Raw genomic sequence first — 21,346 nt, forward strand, 5'->3', positions numbered from 1 at the left:
CATCTGTGGATTTGACCCCTCAGTTTCCATGCATCAGGGCATCAGGCATCATTAGGCAAGTGCCCCCAACACACGGCACTCAAAGGGCTTGGGGGCTTATCACAGTCCTCTTTCCCTTGTCACCCTCAAAGCTACAGCCACATGGGCTTGTGAACATCCCACCTGATCCAATAGACAATACTTTGGGCCGGAAGTGAGGGGTTTTGGCGAGCCACCTGCACAGCAGGAGGACAGCATGGGAGCCAAGGGGCAACACCAGGCACCAGACTGCTACTGGGTACCTGCCGCGCTGCAGCCCGATGGACTCGAGGGAGCGGGCAAGGGGGGCAGGAGTTTTCTCCGGAACACGTTCCCATTTGTTGTATCGTATTCTGGAATACAACACAAAAAGGGACATGAGGAACAGCACAGAGGAAGGCTCAGAAGAATTAACAGGACTAAGCCGGCTGCTTTATTTAATTCAGCACAGCGAAACCTGAAGAAGGGATAGGTTTATAAGAGGAAACGAGAGCCCTTGAACTCGCGTCAGCCCCCTCCTCGAAGGGCACCGTGTTTCCCCTCAGGAAGGCCAAAAACTTCCGCGGGACCCCCAGGCAGCCTGGCCATACCCATGGCTGGGCCCTTGGCAGCGGCTGCCGTCAGAGCCGTGGGGGGGCCGCGGCTCCCACCCGCCCTCCAGGGGAGCGCTGCAAAAGCGCGCACCGCCTTTCCTTTGCCGGGCTGCGGCTTGGCCTCGCCGACTTGCCGTAGCGGGGCTGGCGGGGGGCCGCTGCTGCCGCTGCCACCGCCTGCGGTACTTCCGTGCTGGCGGGGCCGGGCCGGGCCGGGTCGCCGCGATGGCACAGCACGGGCCGAGTGTAACGCTGTCCCTCACGCTGCCCATCACCTGCCACATCTGCCTGGGGAAGGTAACGGCGGCGCCGCTGCCCTTCCCCCTCAGCCCCCGCCTCCGGGCGGCCCGTTGGTGGGTAAGGGAGGGGGAGCGTACGGCCAGCGGCTGCGCGGGGCGCCCCTCCGTGAGGCGCGCAGCCCTGGCCCCACTGGGTTTATCTGAGAGCCTGCGGCTCCGTGTTGGGAAGAGTTGGGGTGTGGAGTCCCTTCTCCAAGGAGGGGTCTCATCGGGTGGTGAGGGTCCCAGCCTCGGGAAGGAGGGAATCTCGCCCCCCAGGGGTGCCGTTCCTGGCTGCGGGCTAGGTTTATTGCCATCGCTGGGATAGTTGGAAGTGCGTCCCACCTCTCCTAGCGGCTGTTAGAAGGGACTGAAGGCCCCGAAGTCCCGTCCGTGCTGAAATGTGGGTGCGTGGCTCCAGGGTGGAGGTTTTGGGCTTGTTTTTTTTCAGTTCCGGTATCAGCAGAATAATCTCTTAAAATGCTAGGTGGGTTTGTATTTAAGCGTGGGGCCGTGTGGTAGAGGACAAGTGGACCAAAGAGATGTGTGACCAAGGGGATTTAAAAAGTATTGCACAAAACTGCAAGAATCTGGAGAAAAAAGTTTCTGTTTCCTCTTTCTGATTCTTTCTTGGCCCCTTTCTCTTCTCCCTTGGGAAGTGGAGGGCTTTTATTAGTCTGTTAGTCTCTAAAAAGCCTCAGAGCTAATTTCATAGCTGTCACTAATTGCTTCTCAAATTCTTTGCACATTCCCCAGTATTTGGCGGTTTTGTTCCTTTTTTTCCCCTTGCTCTCCAGAACAAAATAACTTCTTCAACCACAACAATGATTACAAGGGAAGAAATAGCCTTCTATGTTTGTACTCTGGCATTTACTATCCAGTTAGTTTCTACCTCATGTGGCCTTTACTCCCACACCTTTCTGCTGGAGATAACAAAAGAATGGACACATTTGCTATAGAAAGTATGTGTAGTACTGGTAGTGAAAGTCATTGGACATCTCCTTTTTTCTATCTTAATTCTGAGAGTTACCATGTTTAGTCATTTTGTTTCTTTTCTGTGGAAGCCGAGCAAGAATTCCTGGCTGTGGTCCTGTTACCTCTCCTATTTATCTGTTTAATGAAAAAGGCAGGAGAATACAAATTTACTGTATCGAGTGGATACTCTTGAAAAAGAGGAGAGCAACATCGTACTGACAACGCATTTGCTATTTGAATCTGATCCTAGTAACTTTCTAATCTAAACACTTGGTAGATTTGTTAGGTATTCACTCATATTTGGCTATAAAGCCACTGGGTTATTTCAAGCCGCTGTTTCACACTTCCACTTATCTTCTGGAGTTGGCCAGGAATAGATGTTCCTGACTTGTACTGGAAGAGATTTCCATGCTCTACTCGGCATCTTGTACTAAGGTAATATATTAACATTATGTAAGTGAATCTGCTGGTGATATCTGTGATAAAGTATTTGAATACTTTCCTTTTTAGATGGATTAAGTTGTTTAAATTTTGCCAAATTTGACAGCTCTGGCTGTCGGAATTTTTTTAATATGTATCTTTGTCTCTAGTTTGGAACTTCACTGAAAAACTTTATCAGAAAAAGCTCTTCTCAAGAGTAAGGTTAGAGGAAGAAAATATTTTTTTTTTTATTTAAAAAATTAAGCGAAAAATCTTGCTGGTTTTGCCCTCTCTTGTAGGGGGCAGCAGAAAGTGTTGTGAAGGTTTGACAGATTCTAATTATTTGTGTGGTTTGTAGCAGAGGCTTCAAATTGAGTAGGAGGCCCACCCTAGAGTCATAGAATCATAGAATATTTAGGGTTGGAAACGCTGGGCAGGGATATCTCACACTAGACTGTGTTGCCCAAGACTCCAGCCAACCTGGCCTTGAACACCGCCAGGGTTGGAGAATTTACCACTTCTTTGGGCAGCCTGTTCCAGTGCCTCACCACCCTCACAGTAAAGAACTTCTTCATTGTATCTAACCTGAACTTTCCCTGTTTAAGTTTAAAACCCATTCTCCCTTGTCCTATTGCTATGGTCCCTGATGAAGAGTCAAAATGTACTTCTTGCTATCTTTGCAAAATTTGCAAAGAACTGACTGCGAAATAGGAACTGTTCACTGTTCTTAATGGTAAGGGAAGAAAAAGAGAGATTGAGGAGAAACTGATTCAATAATACCAACCACTCATTGTTTTTAATGAAGCAGAAATCCTGGGGGGGGGGAGGGGGGTTGTATTAGCCCATTTTGTTAGTGTGAGCAGTGTTGTGAAGTATATTGACAAGATGTGCAAATAACCATTTATAATCAGGGTTAATTGCCTGGATAAATTTCATGTTTCTTACCTGAATATTCTTTTAACACAGTCTGTGTTTGTAATATCTGTATTCATAATTAGCAGTCAGATCAGAAGCCACCTGCATCAGGCTTGTTAGGTTCACTTGTCCTAGGATGGCTGAAGGTCTCTCCTGTAGGTTTTGGTGTTGACAGTTTGCTTGGGCTTCAGCACACAATTTTGTGTGTTTTGAAACCCCTTAGGATGTCTGCAGATGCATTCACTGATACTAGTGTGCCAGCTTGAACATTAATGCTGCCTGAAGGTCCAGAAGTGCCTTCAGAGCAGCATAGATGTGTACAGGATTTGATTTTGATCTGTGTAGGAATTGACTGGTGGAGGGGGGGAATTAGGAAATAGCTCAGAACCGGCTAGCTGATCAAGCCTTCTCAAGTAAGCTGTAGTCTTTCTAGACGTTATGGTTGATAAAGGAACTCAAACTGTGCTGTAATTCAAGTGAAATGGTTTTTTAGTAATGAGTATGTCCTGGTCCTCCACCCCCGGGGCTTGTCACTGTCGGTGGCTCAGGGACTGAGTGAAGGGCAGCAGCACTTCTAGCCATTGTGTGACATTTCAATAGCAGCTTCTGCTGTTGTGCAGTTTGCTTTGTGTGGGTCCTGAGACAACAAAAGTATAAACCTCAGCCCTGAAATGAAGCTTGTGAAGGTGTGTAAATCAGAAGCACTGTACCCTGGAGAGTAATAAATGTGACTTACTGTTTTGCTGAAGATATGGAGTAATCACTCACTTGCAAGAAGTGTGCTTCCGTGTCAGTTTTGGGGTAACTGAGGGTCTCTTGCTCCACAAGGGGGACACCTGTGCTCCTGAAATGTCTTTTCCTGTTTGGATCATCTTACATTATTCTGCTCTGTGTCTTGTCATCGCCCTCCATATAACTATTCTCGGGCTGCTTCTGAGTCAGAAAGAAGTTTAGCTAGAGAAGAAGTTGGGGCTTTTTTTTCCTCTAGCTGCTGGTGGGAAAGCTAGAGAATGCTCTTTTCTGGCAAAGAAAAGCAGTAAATAGCAAGATTTTATATATGTAATTGAAATTGTAATACTTAAACTTTCCCAAAGCATTGGTGTGCTAATGCTTGCATTAATCGCAAAAAAAAAAAAGCCTCCTTAATTAGAGGTGAAATTGTGCAGACGCTTGGTGAAATTGTGCAGACGCTTGGAGAAATTGCTTAGTCTCTTTCTGTTCACACCTTTGGTAACTTGGGTTTCTGTTTGTGTATGGATAAATCCTTTGTCTCCCAGGACGGTTATGTGAGAGGTTTTAAAAACACTGTGAATTGTGTTATGAGACAGAGACATAAATAGTAAATTGGAGAACAGGCTGGTAGATGTGGGCCTTGATTCACATACATGTGTATTTCAGTGGTAAAATGGTTGGGTTTTAACGTGTGCAGCCCTGATGATATGAGTATGATTACTGCAGGACACATCTAATCTGTTTTTCCAAGTGGTTATTGGCTGTCCTTTCCAGTTGCTTGCTTCTTCCTGCCAATATTTTATTTTCACTTTTTAGTTTGACTGCATTACTAATAGAATGAAAGAGGAAGATCTTGGATATGATGAGGACTTCTTTTAAAGTTGAAAGGATTCTCTTGATCTTGGCTTTAAGTGCAACACAGTAGAATCTAGAGTAATAAATACTGATACTTCTGTGCCTCAACACACATTTCTTAGACACATTTCTTAAGGGTGGAGGAAAACCAAATAATTATTCTAAGACCCTGAACATAGATACTAATGTTGTCTTAAGAGATTTGAGTGTGTGTATTACAGTAAGCTGTAACAGAAGCTGCAGCAAAGCATAGAGAGGAAAGTTGTTTTATCTCTGTATCATATTTAGTCACTATATGCATACTTACTTTCAAACAGGGCTTATAGTTAAATGACAAGAGAGAATAATGCATTGTCATTAATATTTTCTAAAAGTTTGTTTACCCTTCTGTTTTGGAAGGGAAGGGGAGGGAAAGCTTCTTGAAAGGATCTGTGTCTGATTGGAATATTTAATCCTTCAGTTAGCTGCCCTATTCTTGGGTAATAATTTATTTAGTAGCAATGCATATCTAGCAGGAGGCTTGAATTAGTGATTGCTGGTTCATGTTTCTGCTCTGTGGTTTTGGCCCTTACCCTCTTTAAAGCTGATTTCCATGAAGCTGATTATGTGCAAGCTAATCTGTAACACTGTCTGTTTCAGTGACACCTCTTCCAAGGCAAAGTGCTGGTTGTTGCCAGGAGCAATCCCTCTTTGCCTCACTTTTAGAAATTGGTTAATGAATGTGTTTTGGTCTCCTTCAACCTGGGAGGCAAATGCATTTCACTAGAGTGGTTGGCTGCATTTCCTGGAGGTTGTGGAGGGAAGGGAGGGTGCCTGCCATATTGTGTATTAATGAGCTCTTGGAATCAAGACCTTAGTTTTCCAAAACTGTTAAACCTTTGGTGCCTTCAATAGTAGGGAGGTTTGGTGTTGTGAGTCAGGAGGTCACAACTAGCTAGCCCTGTGAAACAAGGGCTTTTTTCTACAAGACCGGACTTTCATTGAGTGGTGCAGTAGCATGTTTTCATATTCTGTTACCTGAAAGAGTTTTAAAGTATTCATAGTGTATTTCTGTTTGTTTTCATTTTTTCCCCTTAATACTAAAAGGTACGTCACCCAGTCATCTGTGTCAACAGCCATGTATTCTGTTCTATTTGTATTGAAGTGTGGCTGAAGAACAATAATCAGTGCCCAGCTTGCAGGATTCCCATCACACCTGAAAATCCTTGCAAGGAAATTATAGGTAAGGACAACTCTAGGCTTTGAAATAACTTTCTGGTATTTACTGCCGGAGGAAATTCTTTTGAGTCTGAAGATATCTGGGTATTTTTTTCCTCTGTGTGTTTTTTACCAGCATCTACTGACTTGAAATCTTTCCAGAAGCATACATAATAGCTACAAGGTAAAAATTCCAAAAATAACATGTATATTAATGCCTAGATTATTCAAAGGCAGCAAGTGCCCCATGGCTTTGATGATTGCTTTTTAAATCTTGGTTGGACAGTAAAAAAAAAAAACAACTCCACGCCTCATGCTTGAACTACTCTATGTATGCTTTGCAACCGGTTGACCTAAGAGAATAGCGTTTAGCTGATATTTAAATCCAGAATCTTGAGTTATATGGTCTTTTTCTTCCCTCTCCCTTTTTTTTTTTTGTTTTGTTTTGTTTTGTTCAGCATTTCTTCCCTTGTGCTTTATTTTCAAGAAAATGTCTTTTAGCACAGAAGTAAGACAAAGCTGCAACACCAGAGTGAGGACCCCAACTTCCCCACAGCTAGGAAATATTGTGATCTTTATTTGGCATAAAATGTCAGCTCTTTTAGTTGGTTCTGAGAGAAAAATATATATGAACAGCCTCACTTTAGAAACTCACCCTGTCTTGTACTAATTAAATATATGTTTGATTTCCCCAACCCACTCCTCCCTCTTAGCTCTGTTTTAATGGATGGTCTTTAATAAGACAGGATTTTGTCAAGGAAAATACAAAGTTAAAAAATTCAAAAGTTGTCTGTTGTGAGGCAGGATTTTGACTTCCAAACATCACTAGTAGATACTCCCATTTAACCTGTTCTGAAAATGAAATTACTTTAAATCTTCTGTGGTCATAGATTATAGAATCATAGAATAGTTAGGGTTGGAAAGGACCTTAATGTCATCTAGTTCCAACCCCCCTGCCATGGGCAGGGACACCTCACACTAAACCATGTCACCCAAGGCTCTGTCCAGCCTGGCCTTGAACACTGCCAGGGATGGAGCATTCACAACTTCCTTGGGCTACCCATTCCTGTGCCTCACCACCCTTACAGTAGAGAACTTCCTTATATCCAATCTAAACTTCCCCTGTTTAAGTTTGAACCCGTTACCCCTTGTCCTGTCACTACAGTCCCTGATGAAGAGTCCCTCCCCAGCATCCTTGTAGGCCCCCTTCAGATACTGGAAGGCTGCTGTGAGGTCTCCACGCAGCCTTCTCTTCTCCAGGCTCAACAGCCCCAACTTTCTCAGCCTGTCTTCATATGGGAGGTGCTCCAGTCCCCTGATCATCCTCGTGGCCCTCCTCTGGACTTGTTCCAACAGTTCCATGTCCTTTTTTTGTTGAGGACACCAGAACTGCACACAATACTCCCAAGTGAGGTCTCATGAGAGCAGAGCAGAGGGGCAGGATCACCTCCTTCGACCTGCTGGTCACACTCCTCTTGATGCAGCCCAGGATACGGTTGGCTTTCTGGGCTGTGAGCACACACTGCCTGCTCATGTTCAGTTTCTCATCGACCACCACCCCCAAGTCCTTCTCCGCAGGGCCGCTCTGAATCTCTTCTCTGCCCAACCTGTAGCTGTGCCTGGGATTGCTCTGACCCAGGTGTAGGACCTTGCACTTGGCATGGTTAAACTTCATCAGGTTGGCATCAGCCCACCTCACAAGCGTGTCCCTCTGGATGGCATCCCTTCTCTCCAGCGTATCAACCAAACCACACAGCTTGGTGTCATCAGCAAACTTGCTGAGGGCGCACTCAATCCCACTGTCCATGTCACCGACAAAGATGTTGAACAAGACCGGTCCCAACACCGATCCCTGGGGGACACCACTCGTTACTGGTCTTCAACTGGACATTGAGCCAGTGACCACAATGATTGGTTCAATGTTACCTGTATTTGTAGTTGATAATATGAAAAGCGCTATAAAGTGAATGCCTAGTATTGAATTGACTGAGAAATAAACAATGCTAGTGTTTATTTCATCCTATGCTGCTTTAGGAGGAACAAGTGAAAGTGATCCTGTCTTTAGCCCGACAGTCAGAAAACACCTGCGTAAAACAAGGCTTGAATTGCTCCACAAAGAATATGAGGTAAGGACATGGGGAGTGTTGTGACTTTGCAGATGAACTGCAGCTGTTAAATTACTGCATACAACTGGTCCTTTTGCATTGAGTCCTGTTGCTTTTAATTTGAGTAAAAGTTTATACTGGAATTACATGAAACTCAGCTGTGTTAAAATCCTGGCTTCTGGCTAAGGTTATGAGGGAGCATTTGCTGATGTTTGAAGTGGTATTGCTAAAGACATGATGTTATTCTTTATATGCTATAAGTAGGCAGGCACAGACAATGATATAGTTTTGTGGGAATTCCACCCCCAGGTGGTATGGAATGGTTTTCTTTATGCAGATTGGGCATTGGGGGCTTTTTGTTTTGTCTTCGATACAAATGCAAACGTTTCCCGAAGTAATTCCCTGTTGCTCAGGGATACTAAATTCCTTCTTAAAGAATATTGCCTACAGTAACCTTCTGGCATAGGTTAATTTTTATCATTGTTGCTTTTTTGTTTCCTGAAAGTAAGTGCTCGGAAGTGTATCTCCACTTTCCTCCTGGAAAAAATATTCTCTTAGGAACAAGGTGAAAAGTTGTTAATAAGGAATATGTTTAGTTTGTTTTCTCATCTGTTGTTTCCTTAGTAGCAGCGGTGTGAAGACATCCCATATTTTGTATGGAAACCTGTCTCAGGGAGGAAAATGGGAGAAAGGAAACGGGCACTTTGTATATCCTTAACACTGGGGAAGTAAGGGCTGTCTTTTATGATGAGATTGCCTGTAGCTCAACTTCTTTCATCCGCTATGAAAGGAGGAGTCAGGAAAAGGAGTTTTCCTGCCTCTCTATTGAATCAACTCCAAAATCCTATGCCTATCTGTGTGATAACATAAATCTCTTCAAAAACCCTAAATTTAAAATTACTCTTCTCCTGCTGGTGGTAATGGTGGTGAGGAAGCCTGGTTTTTCATGCAAATATGCCTGGGATTTATGTAAATGCTGTACGTGGCCTCCTTTAGTAATCTGACCTTGCACAACTCACATATTTAAGTTGGTGAAGTGTAGAAAACATGTTTTCAGGATGAATTCTTTCTTTTATCCCTTTAACAAGAGGCTTTTGAAGGTTTATGCTTCTCTGTAGCTTCAGAACTATATGGCTAAGAGCTTTGTTCTTTGCATTTTGAGAGTCTTTCCTAAGCTGCTACTACTTTAGCATAGCTGGAGCAGCTTCTTCCAGGCAGTATTCTGTCCATTTTGAATTTTGAGGTTTTCAGCATCTGAACATGTGATATTTCAGAATGATATGAGAAACATTCTCAAATAACAGCAAATGAGTCAGCAGAAGACGACCTTAAGAACACTCTTAATACAGGAAATCCTCCCACAGAGTGCCCTAATAATAGATTCATGTTGCTGAATGCTTTGAAGCTTTTGGTCTGCCCGCTGGTTTGTTCAGGGTCCTTTATGTAGTCAAGGGATTCCCTTCACTAAAACCTTCACTATGCTTGAGTGTGCAGGTTGATTAAAATCCTGCCTAGAGCACAATACATAAACATACTTAGATATATGTGTAAGTGAAGGCATACATCTGGGCTTGCCAGAACCCATGTTTCTGAAGTGCTGTGGGAACTTGCCAGTATTATTTAATTAATCTCACACATTATTTTAATTCCTGTGAATTTCTGACACCTTTAGGATGAAATAGAATCCCTGCAAAAAGAAGTGGAAGATCTGAGAGGTAAAAATCATAGTTTACAGACACAGCTGAAATCTCTTCTGGATCCTACGGTATCAGCTTTGTCTTGCCAAAATGAGAAAACTAGCCAGTCAGCAAATGAAGCAAGGACCAGTGGCCCAGGAACCCCAGAGGAATGGAGCAAAAAGCTGAAAGCTGCCAATGATATGTATGAAAAAATGATGAATAACATGGAAAAGCTAAAGGAGGTGATAAATACATTTCTTCAGCTACCTTGTAGTATAACTGTTTTATGTTAGTTAAATGGGAGTGCAAACTAGCATGACCTTTGGGTCATAGATCCAGAAGAAAGAGTTAAAAATTGAATTCCAGTGACTGTTGGTGTATCATACTATTTCCATAAAGCCTTCACAAGTGTCAGATGTTATTGCTTGTTCTAGTGAGTCTTGTATGTGACTCTTCTTCAACTCCTCTGTCACTCTGTGGCTGGGTAATTGGATTATAGTAGCACTTGTCACCAGTATTGATGACCAGATTTTTCAGGCTTGCAATAATCTATATAATATATCTATTTTACAACTTTCAGTGGCCAAGCACAGTACAGTTGGCTGAGGTAGATTTTGCACTATTGCCCTCCCTGCCAGCCAATATTTTTGGTGCAATTTGCTGAGACAGAGTAACTTGACCCTTTGACCGAAAATAGACAAGCTTCAGCATTTTATGACCAGAAGATCCTTTACTGGAACCCGCGGCTTTTGTATACATCTTGGATTTAATACAGGAGAAAACCTGATACTGCAGAAGGATTGATGGAAGAGATAGTCATGTAAAAATACGTCTAAACAAAAATATCTTGCAAAATCTACCTGCAGTCACAAGAAGGATCACCTCAAACACTGAAGAAGAGTGACATTTCAAGATTAATTTGAAAAGCAAGGTGGAAAGAACTGGACTTACATTTATTCAAAATGCTGCCTTTATTTCTTCTATTAACAATCCTGAGTTGCCTCCTGCAAAACTGAAGCATTATGTGTTGGAGGACTCCGTTTGTTTGTTTGAAAAGCAAAAGCTGTTCAGTCACAACTGAAAAAAAGTGACTCTTTGCCCTATACCCTCAGCCTGGAACCAGAAGCCTTATCCTCTAAAGTACCTGACCCGGGAGCTTCAGCCACCCATATCTTCCCAGTGAGACAGGGTCTAAAACCAGACTGAGTCAAGAAATAGCAGTCACCTTTATCATTTAATGTCCTAGAGCAGAGATTCTCAAAGTAGGCATTATTACTGAGTGGAGTTGTAACAAGTATGGAAGTGGTGATAGGAGCCCAGTAGTAGAAATACTAGACAAAGTACACTCATAAATAATGCACTTACATGAACTCGTTGATCTAGATGTTGTGCTGCAAGTGGGGATCTCTTGCAGGTTACAAGTTTGGAGGGTAGAGCACTCTCAGGAAGAAGGACACCAAAGAGGTTCAGTCTTGCCTTGCCATGTGCCAGGCGGAGGATGCCCTACCCACCAACTCTATGCAAGTCATGCAATTTTCTATTAGATTGTGAGGCTGAGGAGACTGTGTCTCTGGAGAGAGAAAGGTCTTGGCCATGTTGTCAAATGGTTTCATGCTCCTTTGGTACTGAGGTATCCTGGATTCTTACTCATTGCTTTCAGGACAGTTTTTTTGTGCTTTTATTTTTTAAATACCAAATAGTTGACATGTCACCCAGGCACCCAAGTCCTGGGCTCACCCTTCCCATTCCTTCTTTATCAGAACTCTCTATTTACGCTTTCTGCCCCTAGGAATATTGTGGTGTTGAGAGTGGTGATGTTCTGGTTTTGGTTTGGTTTTACTGCTCCATTCTCTTTACTCTCCCTATTCTCTTCGCCTCACCTGGAGAGGTTGATGGGGTTGTCTGTATAAGGTTTTCTGCCTCTCACACTGTTTGATCCTTCTGAAAAAGTACATTTCACTCCTGAGCCCAGTTGCGTGGTTCCTTCTTTGTAGCTAATTCTAGATCATACTTCCATTATGCAGTGGAAGCGGCATCTAATTGAGGCTGTGATTTACAAGTCCTGGACTGGTGATTCTGTTTTCAGCATATAGAGATTGAGCCGACTATGAATTTCAGAGTATTTTCTTCTTGTTAGGGTAGTGACATTGATTGTTCTGAAACACAGAGGCAAGAGAACTTTTTTTTATATGAAGTGTCTTGTTCAGGGTGTCTGCTGAACTGAGAAAAAGGAATTGACCTCAGTTCAAGGAGTAAGAAGGGTTGTGTATCAGGAGTCTTAATCACAACATCCTGGAAGAAAGTGAAGAAGGACTGCAAATAGCTTGTCGCAATGGATTTACATCCACAGGATAACTATGCTTTAAAAACAAGTCAAAAAACACAAAGTAATCTTACTCTAATTTGGAGTGGGGGAAGCTGTTCAACATTAGTTTTGCTGATACCTGCACATTGTAATGTTAATGTACTTAACATATTTAGTCACGTGGAAAAAACAACATGGAATTGCCATTAGTACATCTCCTTAATGCCTTTCTGTGCTAACTAACATAGCTGTGTTTATTTCCCTAGATAGGACACTTGTGATGTATTTTGGGAATATAAATAAAAAATGCCTGTTCACTATTCAGTTTTGCAAGCCATTTCCCATGATGGCTTTTAAGTGGTGGTCTTGTCTGAAGGCTGTTTCCTGCCTTCACGTTTCTAGTTCTGTCTCTTTAAAAAAGGAGAAACTGCTTGTCCTATAAATATTAGAAGTAATTTCTGGTTTACTCTCTACTTATTTTCTTTCCTTTTCTTTTCCTTAGGCAAATAAGAAACTGAGCATGGAAAACAATAGCCTTTTAAGAGAGAATTTGCGACTAAAAGCTGAAGTTGATAATAGATCACCCCAAAAGTATGTGAATATTTTAAAAGCTACTGTATTTTATTTATAGACTGTTTAACTGTTGCAGGTCTTTAACCTGAATCCGTGGTGGTGTACATGGTGTTACATATGTGGATTTTGGAATTTTTACCCTCATAGACTTGAGTCACAAATATAACTTACAGAATAGCAGCAAGTGGTGACAAATCAACTTACAGAGTAGCAGGAAGTCTACAGTGAAGGAGTATGACATGACTACAAGTGTTATTCCTTGTGTTATCTGGCCAATATTGAAGGACTGGATTCATTAGTTGAATTCTTCAGTTAACTTATTTTTGGTTTTGGGTTATTTCTAAGTGTAGTATAAAGTCAAAGTAGGTCTGTTACTATCTGCAGATGTTCTGGTTGTTTGTATTTGGTTTTGGTTTGTTCTTCCTTTTGCTGCCTTCAGGGTTTGTTATGTGGACTTAAGCTCCCTGTTCAAGGGAATTCCCTGGTAGCTTTGTGTCTGAGCAGGATGTGTAGAATCAAGCTTCTGCAGCATGAGACCATCATTCTCAAAACGGACACCTGTGTTTAATACTCTTAAACAGTTAAAACATCAGTGACAACAACCTCGAAAAGCAAACACTTTGCTGTGCTTTGGAAGTGCAGCAACATGTTCATGTTTTTAAGTTGTGTTTCTTTCTTTCTTTGGTTTTCTACCTTTTTTTTCCTCTCATTGGTTTAGAACTTAGAAAGCTAAGAGCAGCATTGGCCAAAGGTTTATATGGTGCTTTTGAGGAAGAGGGTTGGGGCACCTGTGTAATGTCAGAAGAGAGCTCTCGGGATTTTGTTCTAGTTCACAACTCACTTGCTGGAAGATGAAATTCATCCTTATAGAGAGCTTGCTTGCCGTACTGCTTGTCATTTGAGACCACAGGGAAGAAGATGCATGATCCTTGTGCTATGCTGTTGAAGGCATAAAAGTACATTCTGCCCTGAAGTACTCTAATAAGGGAGATAGAGCCCTGTTTAAGGTCTTGGCAATGGAGTGGGCATTAATGGCATGGAATGTCTTTTTCCATAAGATTCAAGAGTGAGTTGGCAAGGATGGCAAACTAGAAAAGTAAATAGATATAACTAAATGCATCCTAGAAAAGAAGAAGAGACCAGGTAATCTAACTTGATTTTTACTTTACTGATGTCAAGTCAACTCCCCACTGGAGAGTTTTGTTTCTTCTAGATTTACCATCCTGTTGTTCAGAAAAATTAGATATCAGAGAGGAGGGGATGTGAAGAACTAGTCTTTGTTGCAAGCTGATTATTTTGCCATCTTTTGCCAATGTGGCATAAAACACTAGCCAGCCACTTCATTCTTTAGAAGCACAGATATAGCAAATGTTGGAAATTGGACAGTTTTGATGCACATGTCAAACTTAAAACAGTTCTAATGAATTCCAGTCACATTCATCAGGTGGTAGGCAGTCTTTGCCATCTTAGTGTTGTTAGCAGATTTTATAAATTAACTTTCATCCTTGTAGTCATTAGTCTGGCCAGTATCTAGACCAGACCTAATATTGAGACATTTTTTTAAATGTTCTTCCAGTTCTGATGGCAAACTTTGATAATACCTAAAAGGTCTTTCAACTAGGCTTCATACGCTGAACAGGGGTTGCAGTAAATGTTTTCTTACCTTGCTTGTGAAATCAAAATTGAAGGCATAAACATCAGAATGTGACAGTGTCACTATAATTAAGCTTTTCTGTGCAGGTACACTGATTTGCCAGTACAGTTGTTTCAGTATACTTTATTCAGAATTGCTCAGAAGGTAATTTTGGGGTAGAGTTTCTGAATTGCTCTCTAGTGCAGTTTTAAATAGCTATTAAATTGGATCTTTGTAATTTAGTGTCACTACCATTGTTTCATTTGTCATATGTTTCTCAGCTTCAGATTATCAGGTAGATTCATGCTTAACTGGTTGGGTAACTAAAACTTGTATCAGATTATTTTAGAAAGGTTTCGTCAGTATTCAATTCTCTTACCCCAAATATAGTTCATTTTGTGCATGACACTGAAGCTAAGTATCACAACCTGAATTATTTTAGTAGGCTTTGCTTTACAGCAAAGGAAGTGCTGATGGCAGGTGAATGATCCCTTTGTAACACAGACTGTACTTCTGACCTCATAGGAAAAAAATTAATTGCCCTTCTTCAGTGGTCAATAAAAAATTTTCCTTTTATCATAGTCTTGAGTTATTTTTCTTTGTTCATATCCATTAAAACCTGCTGAAAAATGTCATTTATATCAATAAAATTGACGTTGCAGCCATGTCGGGGATTTTTACACAATTTTTTAGTTGATGATGCTGATTGATTAGATTTTTTTTTTTTTCTCTTCTTTCTGAAACATTTTTAAGAGTAGACCTTCACCAGAATACCATACCATTGTATAGTTGGGACATAGGTCTGAAAAGCAAATAGGGATAAGTTTCTTGCTCTAATTCTTACCAATGATCTCCATTAGTCTCCCATTTCTCCAGAAAATAGACTGATTGTTTAGAGGTTATTGGTTGTTCTTTGTTTGCCTTTTCTCCTGAGAAATTTTTAGTGACTTCCGTTTTCCTGATGCAGAACAGGAAAACTTCTAAAACTTAAGTTTTAGAGGATGATATAGCCCTATTACTTCCAGATCTACTCAAAATAGAAAACTCTTAGGTCTATTGGCAAGGCACAATGGATCTAAAAGCATGGATCTAAAAGCATTTTTGGCAAAGGGATGTTTGCTTTTTACCTGAAGGAAAATAACTAGCACGTCCATCTACTCCAGGGTATAGTGTATTTTATGAATGGTTAGATTCAAATTAGCTTGAACCAGACTTCTAGGCTTCCTAGGAGTCATTTCCCTAAATATTTAATTTCTTCTGCCAGTTAAAATCCCAGTATGAAAAACTATCTGTAACATGCAGAAAATAGTTGTGTTATCTCTTTTCTCTGGTTTTATGAGTGGTTTTGTTGTTGTTGTTTTGGGGATGGGGATTTTTTTTCCCTCTTCAGATTTACCGTTTATCTTTGTGACTTCAGGTGCCTGCACACTGAAATCTAAGGCTGCTGACTTTTCAGGTCATTCTGTACAATATACAGTTTTTATCTAACTAGAATATTTCCACTCGTGCCAGACTATTTGATTCAATCTGCATTTCAGTGAGTCTGAAAACAGACTTCTGGTAACCACTGTCCTGGGTGCAGGGGATAAGAATGCTGCTGTCTTCCTTGATAGAAACCTGGGCTACTTTCTCACCTCCTCACAAGCTTGCTGTCCCTGAGGACTGACCATTTTCAAAGACCAGCTGCAGTGTGGCCTTAAAAGTGAATAAGAGAAAATGCTGTATAGTAGCCTTCAAAACAGCTTTAGGTTCTTGAGTCATAACATTAAATCCTGAGGAAGCACCCATTCCAGACACAAAGAGCTAAATCTTAAGTGGGTGAGTAAGAGCATTCAGGTCACACTCCTTGGTTTTGTGGGTTTTCTGGTTGTTTGATTTGTTTGTTTGGGTGAGTTTTTTTCTTAGTAATTCTGAAGTCATCCTTTCTGTCCCATACTATTCACCAATCTTGGATATATATAATCTGGCTTTCTTATTTGGAAGACCAGTGCAGCTTCACTGAAAGATATTAAAAAGCTTTGAGAAGCTTTGCATATTTGTCTGAATTCACCAAATTCTTTAAGTGAAAGGAAATGCTCATACAAAGAATGTACCTGACTTGGCTATTCTGTTCAAATCCTGCTGCTCTGCAGTTATCCAACAAGCAGTAAAACTTAGTCTTACTCATGTGATTTGAAGGAGCTGGATTTCTCTGAAGGCCATGCATCTTCAGATTAGTTTGTACTCTGTGAACTGTGTGATAGAAGGGATTACTGGCCAGCATTTGCTTATATTGAAAATAATATGTTCTTTTACAAGCTTAAAAAAATAGCTATAGCAAGTGTTTCTATTACTTTCTTCAAGAAGAAACCACTGTACTCTTCTTCTGTCAGGCAACTTAATCTGCCAATTTAGGATGGAAAGCAGTAGTAGGCTACAGCCAGAACCACTTTTTCAGTGGAACCAAATTCCATTACAGAGTGATAGCTGGAGGCCAGCAGTCATGTAAAGATCCTTAGGCTATCTAAAATGTCACCAGGTGTTTGTGTTGAAGGACCAAATCCCACCTGAAATGCCTTTCTCTTTGCTTATGAGTGGCCACAACTTTGTGTGGAAAAGATGTACTTGAAACAAGTGCAATGAGATACAAACTCGTTGTTTAAGTGATACAACTGAAGAACAAGACCCCTAACACTCAAAAGACATTATTCAGGCATGAGGATATGAAAAGTGCTTTTTACCACCTGTATACTGAATACCTTAACTTCTCCTTAAGAATGTATCAATTTGTTACCATGTGTGAAGTGGTACGTATCCTTTGGGTAAAAATAGTTTATCTAGAGTGTGAGGTCAAACTTTAATTTATTTTCATGTAATTGTACTGCATTCTATTATTACTGTCATCAGAGCATAACTTTTTTGGTTATGATACAGCTCCCTATATACCTGAGGGGAGAAGAAGAGGAAATCTCTTAGAACAGTGGTTTGGTTTGGGGAGATGGAGAAGATTCTGGCTTCTTTAACCAAAATATATATGTCTCTTAAGCTCTCTGCTGACCTGCCATATCAGTCACTAAAACACCTATGTCATCCTCTGGTCTGGAGTAATTGGTTTAAATATGTGCATTATAATATGACTGTCTTAAGTATCCATGTCCTTGAAAATTTGGGAAATAAATGGATGCAAGTCTCAATGCAGAAACAGGAAGTCACTACTGTTCTGGTGCTTAACTACAGAGGTTACTGTTTGTAGGCAGTATGTCATACGCTCCATTTCTGAAAACCGAAATTCCCAAGCATATCCCTCTGCAACAATTAACATATTAGTGATGCTATTTGCCTTTGAACAGCATACTGTATTTTTATAAACTGAGGACTTGTTATAAAAGTTGCACTTGAGAATACAGTGCTTCTTCCTCATAAGCAAATCTCAGTCTGTCACTAATGCTATTTGCATTAAATAAACATATTACACTGTTCTTCCATTAAAAAGGAATTGCCAGGTATGCATATAAATGTACACATGTTTAATTTTTATGTCAAAGTGTTTGTTAGAGCAGACTCCAGAAAATCTTGCTTATTTTACATAAGCATTTTTCCCCATCTCTCACTTGGTTATTAAGCTAAATTGTATTTTTGTATCGTCTTTATATCCTTTATTAAGCATTGTAGGGTTTGTTCCTGTAAGGTTGTGTGAACAAGTCTGTTAGAGAAATACTTACAGATTACCCTAGGAAGCAGGAACGGTTTTGCTTGTGCCCTGCTTTGCTGAACCATCTACACCAAAATCTGCAAAGTCCTTTCAATGTGCAGAAGCAGTTGAATGGTGAAATATGTCACATGTGCCCAGTTTGTTTGGGGCTTGTGATACCCTCTACTCCTTTCCTTGACTGCCTCCTTAATTGTATTGTAATTGTCAGCATAGAGCAGTTTCCTACTGCTTTGGGCTCAGAAGCAAACAAAATACAGAAACAAAATATAGTTTGATTCCTTGCTGGAAATGCCTGCATAGATTCATGGGTATTTTGTCAGCATAGTCATAGGCCACAGATACACCACCTTCAGACCTCACTGTAGCACAGGTTTAAGGGTTGCAGTGAGAGCATTTTGCGAAGAGGTGAGGGGAATGAGATAGGGCAAATGGAATGGGAGTTCCCTATGACTCTGAAGGAAGGGTGGACAGACAGACAAAGAAACAGAATGGAAATACCAGGCAGTGTTTGTGCTGGAAGAGTGAATATAAACTTATGCTGTAACGTGGAGGTTAGTGTAAGCCCACATAAAGAATTGTCACTTCTTTTCTTTGTGATATAAAACTTTATGTGTCAGAGTTGTAGGGTGGCTGCAGGTCCTTCCCTCCTTCCTAATAATACCAGAACTTTAATTGTTTTTTCTCTCAGTAAATTGAAAGCCTCGGATGGAGCAGGAAATTCCCTGGTGCCTACCTGTCAGTGACAGGTTAGAATTAGTCAGGGCATATAGCTGAAACCTTCACCTGCCCTCTGGGGAAGGTCACTCTTGAAAGCTGGTGAAGGATGGGGGAAAGGCAAGTCCGTATCTTGGTGGTTGAAAATGTGCTGAAGCTCGAAGCATCACGAACTCGCAAGTTTCACAAACCACAAGTGGCAGGGTTTTTTGTATTGGAGTCAAGAAATTAGATTGCTGCAGTTGTAAAGCTCAAAAAACAAGTAGCTCTGGAGCAGGTGGAAGTACCATCCACAAAAGCTGTATATCTAACAGGAATATAACTGAAATGGCCTACATAAGTATTTAAACCACCTCAAAGGACTGTTGCAGTTTCTGAATTTCATACTGGCATTTTATATTTGACAAGGTGACATTGTGTAAGAAATGTATTGTAAAACACGGCTGTACTGTAGGAAAATGATTGAATGTAAATATTTCAAGATGTGGACCACTGTTCAAATGTTATCATAAATCTTTGCCATTGTTTTAGGGGATAATTCTTCATGCATATTTGAATTGAATTGATAGAACCAGCCCCTTGAAGGGTAATGTGCTTGTTATTGCCTTACTACCACTAATAGTTTAATTTTGGTTTTTCGGGTATTCACCTCCACCTGTACATTATATATGATGATTTTATTATTTTTTTCTTCATAACTAGCAGAGAAAAGTTTTGACTTTTGTTTTTGAATTAACACAGTGTTTAATAGCTTTGTTCTTTCGTGAAATGAGCTTGCAAAGCGCCATGAGGATGTCTTTTTCTACCTTAATATTTTCTTTCTTTTTTATTTCTTGCAGATATGGTAGGTTTACAGTAGCTGCACTTCAGTCCAAAGTAGAACAAAGTGAACGTGAAATGAACCGTCTAAAAAAGGCACTGGAAAGAAGTGATAAATACATAGAAGAAATTGAGTGTCAGCTTTTACAGCTGCAAAATGCAGCCAAAGGAATCCAGACAGTGAGCACTGTTAGTGAGAGAGTGCTTCCCACAGATGCTAAAGGAGCTGAGAGCAGTGAAGATGCAACACGTTTGAAAGCCCAAGTTGAAGAAAAAAAAGCTTTGACTATCAGTCAAAGTCCTGACAGTCTTGAACAGCTGACAAGTGGTGAAACCAGTTTAAGCTCTTCTAGGCAAGAGGGTTCAAATGGCTCAAATACCCAGTGTGCCTCAAAGAAAGAACTGTTTCCAGGATGTCATGGGGTTCTCCTGGATGAAAATACTACAAATATGGATGCCTGCTTAGAAGAGCAGTGGAATAAAATTGAGGAATGTACCCCATATAAGGATGAAGAACTTTATGATCTTCCACCACCGTGCACTCCTTTTCTGTCTCTCAGTCGCCTTCAGTTGAACACTCCTGATGGGAAAGAACATGTGAGGAAACCATCAGCATTCCTGAGAAAATTGAAATTTGAAGAGTTTTGTGATACTTCAGATGATTGCAGCAAAGATTCTCCTGAACACAGCACAAGCAGCTGTAATAACGAAAAGAAGCTAAACTCTTTTACTACAGGAAAATCAGGGTTTTGGGGGACCTGCCCCACAAATTTTGCCGAGAACTTAGATTTTGATGAATCAGAGCAAAATTCAGTAGCTGGTCAGTCAGATGAGACATCAGCAAAGTCCAGTGATAAAACAAGTTCTTGTTTACCTAAGAGGTTGCATACTCTCTGTTCTTCTGAAATGAATCGCACAAGAACCTCTAGCGAGGCATCTATGGATGCTGCCTACCTCGATAAAATTTCTGAGTTGGACTCAATGATGTCCGAGTCAGACAACAGCAAGAGTCCATGCTATAATTTCAAGTCCTCTGATCTTGATAATTCTTCAAAGTCAACAGAGTGCTCTAAGCTTCTGAATGGATCTGAGAAGAAACTGGAAGAGATGAATGAGGAACAAAGTATGAAGTGTCCAGAGACAAACGATCCAGCAGTTGACAGAACTGGCTGGAAACCTGCTGTGTTTTCCATGCTCTCCCCATCTGAGCTGGATATGAATGACCACTTTCCGCTGTTTACAGGCCAAACCACAGTGGCTAGTGGAATCAAACCTCCAAACTGTTCATTTCAAAGAGACTTTTCTCAGAGTTCCCTATTCAGTAACTCACAAAGGTTGTTTGAGGAACAAAAGTTTGGTTCCTGCTTTTTAAAGATGCCATCTGACCTGCACAATCAGCTTAATCCTCCTTGGGTGTCTTCCTTTATAGCTGAAAGGAAAAATAAAAATGTCAGTCAGTCAACCAAGAGGAAAATTCAAAGCAGCCTTTCCAGTGCTAGTCCATCAAAAACCACCAAAAACTGATTCGGCTTGGAAAGCGAACTTGACTCAAAGTCGTCAACCTGCAAATGTTTAATATTTACAGGTGAACTTAATGACTTCCATGCAATCCAATCTATGTGAAATCTGAACAGTCCCTTCCCCGTTGCAAGCTTTTTCCTAGGCAAGATCCAGTTCAGATTCTTTTCTTTGGCCGGGCATTTTATTTGCTTGGGGGTGGGTTTTTGGATTTTAAGTTTTCATGTTACATCATCTTCCAATTGTGGACACAGCTAATGGCTCCCTTGAGCAGGACAGTTGCAAGTAATCTTGTCAAATCATTTCTGTAAGAATTTATTTTAAAG

General features: G+C 41.0%; 1 protein-coding gene across 1 annotated transcript; it reads left to right on the forward strand.

Annotated features, from left to right (window-relative positions):
• Positions 1 to 836: 836 nt before the first annotated feature.
• On the forward strand, positions 837 to 21,026 carry OBI1 (ORC ubiquitin ligase 1; the record flags this gene model as incomplete). Its single annotated transcript, XM_080613833.1, has 6 exons — positions 837 to 908; positions 5,873 to 6,008; positions 8,018 to 8,109; positions 9,761 to 10,009; positions 12,575 to 12,663; positions 19,523 to 21,026. The coding sequence occupies 6 exons, from the start codon at positions 837 to 839 to the stop codon at positions 21,024 to 21,026; spliced, it is 2,142 nt and encodes a 713-aa protein (XP_080469959.1).
• Positions 21,027 to 21,346: the final 320 nt, after the last annotated feature.

This window comes from Psittacula echo (assembly GCF_963264785.1).
Source record: "Psittacula echo genome assembly, chromosome: 3".
NCBI classification, from domain to species: Eukaryota; Metazoa; Chordata; class Aves; order Psittaciformes; family Psittacidae; genus Psittacula; species Psittacula echo.